This window comes from Lacerta agilis, chromosome 1, assembly GCF_009819535.1.
Source record: "Lacerta agilis isolate rLacAgi1 chromosome 1, rLacAgi1.pri, whole genome shotgun sequence".
In the NCBI taxonomy this organism is placed as follows: Eukaryota; Metazoa; Chordata; class Lepidosauria; order Squamata; family Lacertidae; genus Lacerta; species Lacerta agilis.
The window spans coordinates 123,133,497-123,148,050 of record NC_046312.1 but is presented as its reverse complement, the minus strand read 5'-3'; the positions used below and the strand labels follow the sequence as shown (position 1 = coordinate 123,148,050).

The following is a 14,554-nucleotide window of genomic DNA, read 5'->3' as shown; positions in this document are numbered from 1 at the left end:
CTGCTCCCCCAAATAAGGGGGGTTAGGATTTCAACTTACATCTATATTCTTTCTGCAGAGTTTGCATATTTGTTACATTTAACATTTTGCCAGTGAATTAAATAGCAGTTTTTATCCTCACAGTGGCACTGGCAGTAATAATATATATCTTGACAAATCTGTAGGAAATAATTATCATAAAAGTAGTTTTTTTTTAAATAAAAAAACCCAATTAAATATGTAATAATGTAGTAGTTAAAAAAACTACTGCATTATTACATATTTAATTGTTTAAATTTTATATTTGGTCTCAAAAGTAGTTTTAGTATGAAGTAAAAATACCACCAGAAGAAGCATGACTAAAGAGCTTTCTTGAAAGTACATTTTATTCCAGTTACATCTGTCAGAGTTGGGATGGCAAGAGATCGCAAACACATAAAAATTACTTCAGTAGTTTCCTATTTAAAAGAACAATTGTGATGCTAATAACATCACATCTGATATAACTTTGTGAGGTTACACTTTTTTAAAAAAATTAAGCTAACATCTATTTTACATGATCAAATAAAATGTACATTAATAAAATATAGCTGTAAATATCTCAGTATTAAAAACCCTGTCCCCAAAATTATATGCTGTACAGAAAGCAAGAATTTTGGTTAAGGTCATGTTCAGTCAGTCATTCACAGTACTAGAGTAACAAGAACAGAAAGTGGTCTCTTTCTTGTCAGTCTGGCCTTTATATTGCTTCTTCTTGTTTGTAATTGGGAATTCTTTCATGTCTTAAAGAAAGGCACAACAGAGAGGACAAAATGCAAGGCATGTCCATCTCATTTAAGCATCTATTGCTTCCTAGAATAGTGTTTGCAGCAGTATACCTCCAACAGTCATGTACTCCCATAATCAGTATTAAAGCCATACTTCCATTCAATGGATCTTCTGTATGCCACATGGATTCCTTTTCCTCGCTGGTGCAACAGTATTCAACTTGAGATGTTGCCTTTTTAAAGGCTAGTGAGATGTGAGCCCAAGGCACTGCATTCCAATTAGAGCTGCGGGTCTATTAAGCAATCTCTTTTTAAATAATATAATCAAGTAGTCTCAAACTACTGTTTTAATGCTGTTATGCAAATTATTCTCCCTTGATTAGGTTTTGTAAAAAGATACCTTGCATTAAAGATCACAGCTATCTCCAGGCATCAGTAATGGCTACCCCAACAACTGTTGGAGGGTAGGTGGCATGCAAAGCTCACAGTGGTTTGCACACCAGTTTTTTAAGTAGGAATAGGCATTACTTTTAAAAAGTTTTTATATGTGATGAACAGTACACACACACACACACACACACAGACACACAAGCTGAGAGAAGGGAAACAGTATTTTAGATTAGCACTTCTGAGGCAGTAAAGGCATAGATATACCAGGCTAAAATATGCACCATTGCAATTCATTGGTAAGAATGGATGGGAGATGCTTGAGAAAGTGTAGACATTTATGGTAATTCAAGAAGTGAGGGTTACTGCATTCTGTAGTACCACTTTGGAAGCATTTTCCTCTTCATATAAATTATTGGCACAAATTTTTTAACATTTTCAAGTATATAACTAATATTTGTATTTTGAACATGAAAAGGAAAAAGCAGCGATGAAAATCACATTTTTTCCTCGAGAGAGATGTCAGAGGTATGATTTAGTATCTTTAGAATTCCCAGTACATCTCTCTCTCATTTGGCAAAGTGCATCCAGTCTTACAGATGGCTGCTGAACACACTGTTGGCATCTGTGGCTGGACATGTTGGACGGCAGGAGGCAGCAGTGAAAGTAAAGAACCCTTTGTTTGTTCTTTTACCTGAAATGGGAAAACACAGTGATTGGAATAGTGAACTTGTACCCACAAATATGCCAAAGCCATTGTGAATTTATTTGGATATTCTCGTTAACCTGCAACAGGCACAGAATTCAGATTCTAAAGCTCTGGTTTACTTTCTCAATGAATTAGTGACACTAGAAAGGGGTGGAGGACATTTGAGGGCCAGAGGTTCCTTGCTCATTTGTAGCACCTGCAGCCAGATATTCCCCACCGCTGATGAGAACACTGTCTACCACATAGGACAAGAAGCAGTTGTATTGTGTCCCTTCTACAAGCATATTGTGCACAACCCACTTGCAGTAGTTCTCCAATTGCAATCAAACAGCTCCAGATACATAGCCTTCCAGCTATAGGCACCACAGTTTCAGCCATGTTCAGCTATGAGCAGCTTGTGTACCCAGTTCACGAACGTTTTCTCAATCCAAGCCTTGGTCTTTAATTGCAATTCACACATTAATAATTTGTAACAAGCTCACCTGCTTGAAGAAAGCATGTGACAGGAGCCCTCTTGCTGATGGCCTAGATCCCAGGAAGAAAAACAGAACTTAGATATTTTAAGCTTTGTCAGTGGGGTTAGCTAGTACTGTAATAACTTCCCCTACTCTTGCCTATTACAGGGTCAATCAATAGAAAGAAAAATCAAGCATAGGCATTCCATTTTAAATAAGCTCCCCACTTATACTTGTTAAATTTGCTCATTTTCAAAATAGCATAAACCCTGCAAAAAGTGTACACTTCTGGCTCCTCATATGTGGATATTTTAAAATTGGGACTATCAACTGACTGTAGAATTTAGTCAATTAACTGCCTCTTGAACTGATTAAATTTATAGCTACACTTAAGTTAGAAAATGTCATTTTGACATTTTCCAAAATAGCTTTTAAAACGCAAGGAATGTGTGACCATATTGCCCACTTATCAATCAACTAAAAGTTTTAGGTGCATCCGCACCAAAAATTACATATCCACTTGCACTGTGAATGAACAAAATATACATTTATGACATGCATCTATATGAAATATACAGAGGGAAGTTGTTGACAACTTCGAGCTCATGTATAAAACAAGGTTTTCAAGTAATTGGAAAGCTCTCTGAAACCCATACAAATATAACTGCAGCAACTATATTCTCACAGCTTTACCTTTTCTCTGGGTCCTGTTGCAAACAGAGTTCTATCAAGTTATGGAAAGCTGGGGAGAAAGTTTTTGGTGGAGTCTGCAATCTATCACTTGTCATTGTGTGTGTCATACTTTCACCAATTCCAGAGTCAATCCCTGATCGAGAATTTTTTATCCTTGATTCACCACGTGGAAAAGTATTTATAGCCCAAGGACAATAAGAGGGACCTTTCAGCTTCTGCAGCAGCATCTGGAAGAAAATGTCCATTGACTGTAGTCCTACCTGTACACCTCAAATGTACACCTGTTTAATTTCTAGCTCAATAGGGGTACTTTCAGTGAAAATATTTGGGGGGGGGCATGATTCTAAAATGTGCACCTTTTATCAAAGCTGTTCACTGCCACTGCCCTATCTCATGTTGCTTCTGAATCCAATCAGTTATCTATATTATAGTATCACAAAGCTACACAGCCAGCTAAGAGCAAACAATCCAATTAGAGTGAGGCTGGACAATCAGGGAACATGTAACAAACTTGGCACAAACACTATTCAAAACAATGCTTCCTGAATAGGTAAACATTTTTGAACCACTTTGCAACATTTTTTTAAAAAAATAGAGCACCAGAAGTATGCATTTTTGTGTTTGCAAATGTGCTGAAACACATACATTTTAGAAATATCACAACAGAGGAAGTCTTATTGCATTAGGTAGCTAGGTTTTCAAGACCCTCAAAATTGTCACCTCTGTTTTCGTGACATTGTTATCTATCAGAAGTTGAAGAGTTTTGTGCCTTACCTGCGTCCGAGGTATATCCTGAAAAGGTACATGCCCATTAGCTAGTTCACATGCTGTAATGCCCACACTATAGATGTCAGACTTCACATTATAGCCATACATATCCTATGGAAGGAGACACTGCATTGATAACTGCTGAATACATGCCAATGTGCCATGAATTGAAAGAAACATGCATATTCAACTATATGAAGTTGATATTGTTCTTTGAAAAAAGGTACCCTATAAATCTAAATAAAAATAAGCCTGTTGCTACATTCAAGCCCTGAATCACACAATGTTATGCTCTTCGAGTATAGTACTGGTTTTAACACAATTGCACTATTTTTTTCTTCACAAAAATGATATTTAACAAGTTCATAATACAACCTTTAGCTTCCTTTCAAATGGCTCCATTTGCAAAATGGAATATCAACACCATAAAATACAGCTATGGTCTTCAGTGCTGTTTCATACTGAAAATCTGTACCAAGGTTAATCATATTTACACTAAAATACCTGAAACCTGTAAGAAGCTAGAAATTAATTTATGTGCCAGGAGACTACAGTGGTGCCTCGCAAGACGAAGCACGGTCGGAGGAAGTGCGGTTTTACGAAAAAACAAACAAACCGCAAAACGTTTTCGCTTTGCGAGTCATGGCCATAGGGAAATTCGTCCTGCAAGTCACCCTTTCGTTAGCGAATGCCTTTCGTCTAGCGAGGCATTCGTCTAGTGAGGTACCACTGTACTTCCATAATGAAAGCCACTGTCATGTAATCTGTGATATTAGCTCCTGCATATATATGTAGGTGTGTGTAAATTATTCATCTGGGTCACTCAAACAAGATCCATTAAGAACTTGGTAATATTTAACTTGGTAAAGGTAAAGGTAAAGGGACCCCTGACCGTTAGGTTGCTCTGGGGTTGTGCCGCTCATCTCACTTTATTGGCCGAAGGAGCTGGTGTACAGCTTCCAGGTCATGTGGCCAGCATGACTAAGCCACAACCAGAGCAGCGCACGGAAATGCCATTTACCTTCCCGCCAGAGCGGCACCTATTTATCTACTTGCACTGCGTGCTTTCAAACTGCTAGGTGGGCAGGAGCTGGGACCGAGCAACGGGAACTCACCCCGTTGTGGGGATTCGGACCGCCGACCTTCTGATTGGCAAGCCCTAGGCTCTGTGGTCTACCACAGCGCCACCCGCGTACCAACTTGGTAATATAAGTACATGTAAATGCCAAACCAGATATAGCTGTATGCTTAGACCTAAGTTTCTAATTTCCCATTTATCATTATATAATTCTTGATATTCTACTAAGGCCTGATCATTTCATTCTAAGTGTTCTTTAAAATCTCAAGTAATAACTATAGAAGTAGACAGAAATCAGACCTCCAGCTTAATGGTTCTAGTTCACTCCAGCAATGGAGAGTGATGAAAGTATTTGCAAAAATTTAGGAGTTAGAATAATTGTTACAGCTCCTACAAGAAAGATATGGTTGATTAAGAGGTAGCAATCCATCATGTATGGATGTGCGAAACCATTCCACTTAATTTCAGTAATAATCGGCAAGAATAATTTCATATATCAACATACATTATAGGGCTAAAACAATTTAGAGGCATGCATTTCACATTATCCATAACTTCAAATAATGTGAAATGCATGTATTTAATTATAGAGTGTTATATAGAACATTGAGATGTCAAATGTTAATAAAATAATAAAAAGGAGGACATTAAGCAATTAAGATTAGCTTTTATAATGCACAATTAGAATTCTTTGTAGAAGCAATCTGTGCCAATACGTATTTTCTGCACAACTGCTCAGCCACAGTGAACTGCATCATATACTGACCTGCCTCAGTAGTTCAGGACTCAGCCAGGGAAGCATTGATGCACTGAACTGGGGGAAGTCATACACAGCTTTTAACCGTTTCTCACTGCTCACTAGGCTGCAAAGATGGTTTAATCCAGAAAGATACACCAGGCCATCCCCTGAAATCAGTATGTGGCTAGCTTTAATACTTCTGAAAGACAAAACAAGTGATGGTTTAGTTAGATTAATTAAAAAACAAAAGTCTAACACACATTGTACAGGATTGTTCATATGAAGAGGCATCACCCTGCATCGCATAAGAGAGTGAGTGTATCTATGCAAAATGGAGAGGTGCATTGTGTTTTGTGTTGCTCTTGACTGCCATGTAGGAATAATGCCAGCTCTCACTGAATGATGGTGCATGAAGATATGGTCACCACAGAGCAAAGAGCGCCTTTTCCCAACTCAACAGTTTCAAAAATCCCAAGTCACCCAATTAGAACAGGGATGGGGACTCTGGTCTCCCCATTTACCCTTGGTCCCAATCGTCTGTCATTTTCTGTAAAACCTTTCTACACATTACCTGTGAATGTAGCCATGTTGATGCATGTAGTTTAACCCGCTGATTGCTCCAAACAGGATATTTCCTATCAACACTTCACTCATGCCTTCAGGAAAATAAGTCCTCAGTAGATGGCTGGCTGAACCTAGAAAAGGTGCATGTAACTAACTTGCTAGCAAGTCAAAACATTATTTATATAATGAAAGCAGAGTTGACATTTCCTGTCGTAATTCAGAAAGGTGTAACACACAAATCTGATCCCCCTGCTACATAGTGTACAACTATGTAGGTTCAAAGAATAACTTTGCATATTATGAAGGATATTGGAAATGCTCTTTTTGTATTGATCAGTGCTGCCCCTAAAAATATTGCCACACAAGAATTTGCCTGTGGACTCAAGAGTAGGCCTGAATGATGCAGTTTTTTTGTTTTTGTTTTTTTTACAAAACAGCCAATTTCTCTCTTCTTTCCTCTTTATTGAGGTAGTCCCACTGCTTAAAAGAGGCAGGCATTAAAGGAAGAAGCTGCCTCATGTGCAGAGAACTGAATATGGCCAATGGACCTGATCCTTAATTCCATCGCCCTGTAGTGCTACCTGTCGAAGTTCAAAGGGGCTTATGGTAACCACTGATAAGTCTGTTTACAGGCACAGTTTGGCCTACAAACAAACAAGGCACTTGCAGAAAAACAACTGGGAGCTCACATTAAGCTCCCATATGCTACAAAGGAACCTACCCCACTCCTGACATCACATATGCTTTGGAAGAAATGGCCTTATGGGCCAAGTTGGAAACCATACTGGGCCTAATAACGACTGCAAGGCAGAAGGTTCCCCACAACTGGTCTATCCCATCCTTGACTTGCATCTTGTCAACATGCAAAAGGTACTGGCTTTAAAAAATATTAAGCAGTATATATGTACTTTTCAATAAACGAGCAAGCTGCTCTTAAGTTTGATAGCTCAAATGCATGGTATGTAAACTAAACACATGGAGTTGCATCCAAAACTTCCACTGCATGAGCGGAGTAGCTTCCCACTCTCACAACACAAATTTCCCATTCTCTCCTGCTTCCTGGAGCACCTCATGTACCCTCAAAATCTGCTTCAGAGGGTTGGAAGATCCTCTGGAGTGGCTTTGGGGGGGTGGACTGCAGGGATGAAGAGACAAAATGAGAGTCCTGCTGCATGAGTGGAAGTCCGTTTGCAATGCAGTGGACACAATCCTTAATGAGCCTGTACAGCGATAATTCAATTAATGTGTAACTTTCCCAAACAGAATACTTACAGTAGGCCATGAAAGGAGAAATAACCCAAAGCCAGCTTCCAGCAGTGAACACTGCCCAAAGAGTCATGATATTGGGGTGTCGAAAGGAATGGGATAAAACCACCTCATTCTAGATGAAAGAATACACGTTTTAATTCTTTAAAAGGGCAATGGAACATTCCACGAACCCGTAGCCACAGCCTACTGCCACTCTGAAGACAATCCCTGAATCAGAAATGAATGCATTTTTGGATTGTTGCACAATGCCAGAGATGCAATTTGAGAAAGCTGTCCCTGCATCTAATCATAAATTTTCTGGAATTATTAGCATATCTAGAAGTACTTTTCTTTTTAATAACCTGGCAACTTCAAAGTGTCTTCATTTTCAAACACTTTGTATAAAGTTAAAAAATCATCTCTCCTTTTACATGTTAACTTCATAAATATTTAAAATGTTAAAACATCTGTTTTACTTGTAAAGCTTTCAAGTGTTCTTCAGAACATCTTTCCAGATCTGTAATCCTTACAGCCACCAGTGTTCCTGTAGGGATATGACGTGCGAGGTAGATTGAAGTTAAGTTGCTGTATCCCCTTCCTATTAGCAAAACAGAAGTTGATCACTTTAACAACTTTGCAATGTTTCTTAGTTACTGCTTTATCATTTAGCATTCGCACAATCCCAATATTCAAGGCAAATACTGACAGATTATGAAGAAAAAGCTGTTCTGAGACTGCACATAAGGAAACAGCTAAGCTGAGCAACCAAAAAAGACACTGCTGCAAGTCTGGCTTTGACTTAGCTCAACTATCACAGGGTTTTGGAATAGATTCTATGTCTAAGAGCTAATTTATCAGAATCCAAGGAACAGCTACCAAGTGCCATCAAACCATTTTTACAAGGTCAAGCTGAGTGCTAAATGACAAAGACTGATATCTTCAAAAGGATAGCAATACTCTTTAGCTTGCATACAGGAAAGCACAGCAATGGACAGTATATACACAACATGTGAAACACATTTAGGCAGTGATTAAAAGAAAGTGTTGGTAGAGGAGCAAATTGGGGATTTAATAAGAAAGTCAATTCAAGTCAATTTGAAAATAGGCTTCTGCCTCACAGTGCCACAAGTGGTACCCTCCCATCAGTCCCAGAGTAACCATTGGCAGCAACTAGGTTTTCATCAGAGGACAATGCAAACTTGCACTTTCCTCAGGTAAAAGGAAGGGGCTAGAGGCATTCCCTGGCTAAGAGACAGATATAGAACAAGTTAGCAGTCTGCAGCATCTTTGGAAGACTAAGTCATCACTTACACCACTGCAGCTATTATGTTTCAAAAGGGCATTGATGCCTGATATTTTAATCACAAAGAAAACAAGCAGTCAGATAGAGCTAGATGGAATTGAACAAGCAAATATTAAGATCAATTAAAAACGTTGTATGACTCAAACATACTGGCCAAACATTGGCGAAACACTGGATTTTCACACCAGGGAACAATACTGTCCAGTTTTCTAAAGATCTCTCAACCAGACAAGGTAGGAAGATAAGGTACTTATAAATCACCCTCCCTATAAGCCTTTTTTCAGCTAAAGAATGGAGTAAAAATGCTTTCAATTATAAAAATAGGAGATGGCTTGTTTCAAATTACAAACTAGTCAGTTACCTATTTCCACCTGGATATCATAATGGGATACATCAGAGGACCATGATATTTCTTCATCTCCTCTTTGAGCTGATTGTCCCCAATATAAAGCAGGTTCATCTGTCTGAAAAGAAAAAAAGACGTGTGTACACACACACACACATATTTATTGTATAAAATTGCAGTGAACAGTGTAACTTCATGTTAATCTTGCAGATCTGCCAGCCTATACATCTTCCAGAAGCACAAGGTCTTTTTCTATTGCCATTGCTTTTAGTTTCAGAGGGTGAATTAGTTACTATAAATGTCATAAAGGAGACTTCATCCCACACAGCATATGAGAAATAAGAGTAAGAAAATTAAATAATGCATTTCCTACTACATCAGACAGTAAAAACCATATACCATGTTTTTCAATTGTATTTCCACTTCTATTATATTCAGGAACTGTGCCAAGTTACAATATAATGTGCTACTTGACTTAGTGTCCATCTGTCCATCAAGAATTACAACGTTACTTATGTGCAGCCAAATTAATATATTTTATTTTTAAAATGTATAAATTGCTTTTCTCATAAACATATCCAAAGTGGTGTACGGGAAAAACCAGACAGCCCAGTTGGTAGAGCATGAGATTCTTAATCTCAGGGTTGTGAGTTTGAGCCCCAGGTTGGATGAAATATTCCTGCATTGCAGGGTGTTAGCGACTAGATGAGCCGTGGTCCCTTCCAGCTCTACAATCCTATGATTCTAACTCATGGAACAGCAGCACTATAAATCCAAAGCAGAGAAATTAACTGGTTCCACAATCCAAATTATGTACTCTTGCTATGGTCCACCAGAAATTCTCATCTGTGGAAGGGAAATTTTCTCATGTTGCATGCAGAAAGCTCTGCTTGGCTTAGCTAGCGATGGGAGCCCTGTGAGAGATTCTGAATCACAGCAATGTGGCTCTCCTTAATTCAGATATATCTATTATGAATATGCCTCTCCATGTAATTGTCTCAAAAACACTCTGAGGAACCGGCTCTTATTTCTTATTGTTGGGCTGATAACTATTCTCTGCTGAGAACAGAGGTACCAAGTGTTTCCATTTGGAAACATACCAAAGACAGCAGAAAATAAGTGATGCGAGCTCTGCTTCAAGAATGTGGACATAATTGTACTAGGACTAACACTAGTGAAACAGGTCAAGTTAATATACAGTGGTACCTCTGGTTACGTACTTAATTCGTTCCGGAGGTCCGTTCTTAACCTGAAACTGTTCTTAACCTGAAGCACCACTTTAGCTAATGGAGCCTCCCGCCGTTGCTGCGCCGCCAGAGCACGATTTCTGTTCTTATCCTGAAGCAAAGTTCTTAACCTGAAGCGTTATTTCTGGGTTAGCGGAGTATGTAACCTGAAGCATATGTAACCTGAGGTACCACTGTACATTTTCTCTTACCAAGTCTTGAGTGCTGCTGCCTTCTGATTGCTTTTCTGCTCCAATGGATTCAATTCGTGTCCGTAGAATACAGGAACAGTCCTTGAAAAGCATAACAGTCAATCAATAAGTGTTCTCTTTATTATAACAGCTTTGTTACCAGGTGACCTATAATGATGGGCAGCTGGAATCTCACAAAACAATAACAAAGTAAAATGCTACCCCAGACTATCCAGAATCTCTGGACAATTAACACCATTTTGAAAAATCATGACCAAGTATGCTTTCTCCAAATAATGTACTTCGGCTCCCGAATACCTTGGGAATCGAATGTTCCGGCACCTGAACAATCGAAAATCGGAAGTGAGTGTTCTGATTTTCAAACGTTCTTTTGGAAGCCGAACATCCGGTGGAGCTTCCACGGCTTCTGATTGGTTGTAGGAGAACGTTTCGGAAGTTGAGTGAACTTCCAGAACGGATTCTGTTCGACTTCCAAGGTACAACTGTATTGCAGACTTCAGCTATTCTATGAACAATGTTCCATATAGGCTGTGTATACACCAGGGTGATCTTTGTCCACATGAGTGCTTTCAACTGAATGTATCTCAGTGTTTCCCTTGCACACAATGTGTTGTTGTCCCCTCCCCTCAGTTAGTACTTCCCCACCTACCCTGACTCCCAGAAACTGAAGTCCACTACAGGCATGTGCAGAGCCTTTGGTTTTCCTGTGTACACAGCCAATTTTTTATTTTTATGATACAAGTTTTTCCAATACAGTAGTCCACACTTGCACAAAACAGCAAGTAAAAAAATATATATATGAAAAGGACATGGGTGTTAAGACTGGTCCCAACAAGCAGCCAACCAAGAAGAACCTTACCAATGGAAGTAGGGGGTGTGGCGATAGATGGCACCCAGGAAAGCCCCACATTAAAAAACAACCCACACAATGCACTTCAGTATATCCACAGCTGAGCAACATGATTTTATGTTAGATCTTTTCCTTACCACATTATCTGCAGCTCGGTAAAGTTCAAGAGGGGGTGCAGGTGCCAGTTAAATGAGAACATTATATGGATGATGTGAAAAACAGGCACACCTGGGATGCCTCAAATCCATGTTGAACTGGGAATTGTATGCAATCAGAGACTAGAGATCTCCCTATAGGTCTTCAATATTGAATGAAGCCTGGCAGCTGTGTGCGTTTGAGCCAAAATTGGGCCACTATGTTTAGGCGCAGATATAAAAGCAGACATTGAATCCATAGTAGCCCATTCTTAAAACCCAAAGAATATTCCATATAAAAGTGAAGCAGAGCAGGCCTCAGTTGTACCCTCTATGGACAACACTTGAAGAACTCACATTTCCCATTCTCACTTTGCAGTTCTCAAAATTAGCATGTTTAGTGAAATGTAAAGGAAATGTAAAGGGACGCGGGTGGCGCTGCAGGTTAAACCACAGAGCCTAGGGCTTGCCGATCAGAAGGTTGGCGGTTTGAATCCCCGTGACGGGGTGAGCTCCCGTTGCTCGGTCCCAGCTCCTGCCAACCTAGCAGTTCAAAAGCACGCCAAAGTGCAAGTAGATAAATAGGTACTGTTTCCATGTGCTGCTCTGGTTCACCAGAAGCGGCTTAGTCATGCTGGCCACATGACCCGGAAGCTGTACGCCGGCTCCCTTGGTCAATAAAGCGAGATGAGCGCTGCAACCCCAGAGTCGACCGCGACTGGACCTAATGGTCAGGGGTCCCTTTACCTTTACCTTTAAAGGAACCAAAGGTAGTAATGGGAAAGTTATTTTGGTGCTGTTTTTTGTTTGTTTGTTAAAGCACACAAACCAGATGTATACCTGCAACATTCTACAAACATTGTGATATGTTATTGAATAGTCCAAACAAAATGGAAGCAAGTCAAAATAAATTATATGCTTACCAAACAAGACATGGAACTGCCTTAGTTCATGGAAAATGTCATGCAAACCCATTTACCCTGAAACAGAATATCAAAATAAAGTTTGCATTCAGCCCAAACAGTAACCAAACCAAGATGTCTTTCTTCTTCCCTTTGACCATGCATGCAGCCTTGAGCACACTGAAGGTCTGGACTATAAACGATGTATGAATGAAACTCTCAGAAGGCTCCTCCCATAGTCAGCTTTACATATGGCTGGTCAGTATAGAATTAAATATTCTTGGCTACCACCAGTAGTGGAGGTGGTATGTCTCTGAACACCACTTACTGGAAAACACAAGTGAGGAGACTGCTATTGCACTTAAGCCGTGTTTTGGGGCTTCTCATGGGGTTCTGGTTGACCATAGAATCATACAGTTAGAAGGGATCCCAAGGGTCATCTAGCCCAACCCTCTGCAATGCAGGAATCTCAACTAAAGCACTGTGGGAACAGGACGCCACATTGGTTTGTTCCAGCAAGGCTTTTCTTATGTACCTAAAAACCTCTAAGCAGTTTACATAGAAAAAAAACCCCAACACGTTTAAAATACTGATAAAAAAAATCAAATGCTTGTTAAATACTGAAATAATATTTATGGAACTGGCTTGGGCCCTCCAAATAATTATTTACCTAGCAATTTCCATGCTGCAAAGGAGAAAGAACTACAAGTCCTGCTTATATGCACTGTACAGGCTTCAAGTCTTACTTAAATACTTAAACGTACAGGCTTGAATGCAGCTAACTTTCCAAGCAGCATGCACAAAATCTGGCTGCATATGGGATAAAGAAACATTATGTGCCCCGTTGAAATGCTAATGATAATTTACTCCAGAGAGATTGCAGTTAGGCTGACCTGGAATAAGTCAGTAAATTCCCTCCTTTGTAGCCTTGCACATACAGTTGCCACCTGTCCTATATACAGTACAGGATTGTCCTGTATTGATACAGTTTTGTCCCCCCCACCCTCCCCCAGGCTAGGGATCTGCTTGGAATACATGTGTTTGAAAGGGTGTGTGAAAGGTCATGCATTTAAGCTCTGGGTAGCCAAACACAGACAGATTTACAAACTCTCTTTGTGTCACAAATTCCTGAGGGGCCATCCCATTGGGCTGCAATAGATTGTAATGGATTACTTTGTGTATGTTTTTCTTTAATTTCTATTTATGATTTTCAATTTTAAACATTTCAATAATTTCACAACCACTATAACATTTCAAAACTCGACTTCCTTCTCCCTCTTTCTGCGGTTCCTTATTATTTCTATCCACACACACACACACACAATGCATATTCCAAATTAACTTAACTTACTCACTTATTCATCTACTTTAAATATACAGCATGCTCTTATAAAACTGCAGGTTATTACAGTAACCCTGGCCGTGTCCTTATCTGTTTACAGTTCATTTGTAAATACTCAATAAACCATTTCCATTCTTTTATAAAAAAAAAAAGTTTCTCATGTTTTCTTATTTTTCCGATAAGTTTCACAATTTCTGCAAATTCCATAGGTTTTTGTATCCATTCTTCTTTCACTGGGACGACTTCTTTCCATTTTTGGGCAAGTAACATTCTTGCTTGAACAGTAATGGATTGATTTGAAGTCACTTCAGCACCATATTATTAATTGTTGTTGTTGTTGTTGTTGTTGTTCTTGTTGTTGTTAGGAATCGCCCTCCCCCCCCAACTTACCCTCTCCGTATTTTGACCAGATCTAGCCCCGCGATATCGAAACGGAGCGGCGCCTTCATCACCCCCGAAGTGTTGCAAAAAGTTCAGGGTCAGTGGAAGTGTTAGGTTTGCACGAGCAAGGATCTATTTTCTCCCCCGCCGCGGAGAGAGAGGCGACAACGCGGTGCAAACCCCCGCTACCTCCCCGTCGCAACACAAAAATAAACATATAACCGAAACGATAACAATAACCGCCCCTCTTTTTTCTTTTTTTGCAACCGAACCGGACCTGCTAGCTACTACGGCGCCGCATACCTGGAAGCAAGCCCCGCCGGGCCCAGCGGGCCTTACTCCTGAGGAGACCCAAACTTGTCCTGGCGGGGGGGGGTGGAGCTTCCCCGCTCGCCTCGCCTTCCCTCCGCCCGCGCGCCCACCTCACACCGGCTGTCAGCCTCGGGCCGCTGCCCCAGAAACAGAGGCTGC

The 14,554-nt window shown here is 39.9% G+C and overlaps 1 protein-coding gene across 2 annotated transcripts; it reads right to left on the bottom strand.

Moving 5' to 3' along the window:
• Positions 1 to 512: 512 nt before the first annotated feature.
• STRADB (STE20 related adaptor beta) lies at positions 513 to 14,484 on the bottom strand. 2 transcript variants are annotated; one of them, XM_033169653.1, is made up of 12 exons: positions 14,387 to 14,484; positions 12,382 to 12,438; positions 10,475 to 10,555; positions 9,052 to 9,154; positions 7,864 to 7,985; positions 7,412 to 7,520; positions 6,147 to 6,270; positions 5,603 to 5,774; positions 3,765 to 3,869; positions 2,991 to 3,217; positions 2,325 to 2,367; positions 513 to 1,827 (listed from the first exon to the last, which is right to left on the bottom strand). In XM_033169653.1, exons 2-12 carry the CDS (start codon positions 12,391 to 12,393, stop codon positions 1,678 to 1,680), a joined length of 1,248 nt encoding a protein of 415 aa, XP_033025544.1. In that variant the 5' UTR covers positions 12,394 to 12,438; positions 14,387 to 14,484; the 3' UTR covers positions 513 to 1,677. The 2 variants fall into 2 exon arrangements, with proteins under 2 accessions (XP_033025544.1, XP_033025553.1); XM_033169662.1 differs by lacking the exons at positions 7,412 to 7,520; positions 7,864 to 7,985.
• Between the last annotated feature and the right edge of the window lie 70 nt (positions 14,485 to 14,554).

Bases quoted from the DNA above. Each gene is read 5' to 3' on its own strand.
- STRADB (XM_033169653.1), bottom strand. The intron at 3,870-5,602 runs GTCAGTATATGA...CTCCTTCCATAG, and splicing joins GTCCTGAACTACTGAGGCAG to GATATGTATGGCTATAATGT. The intron at 3,218-3,764 runs GTAAGGCACAAA...ATTTTCTTCCAG, and splicing joins AGGATATACCTCGGACGCAG to ATGCTGCTGCAGAAGCTGAA.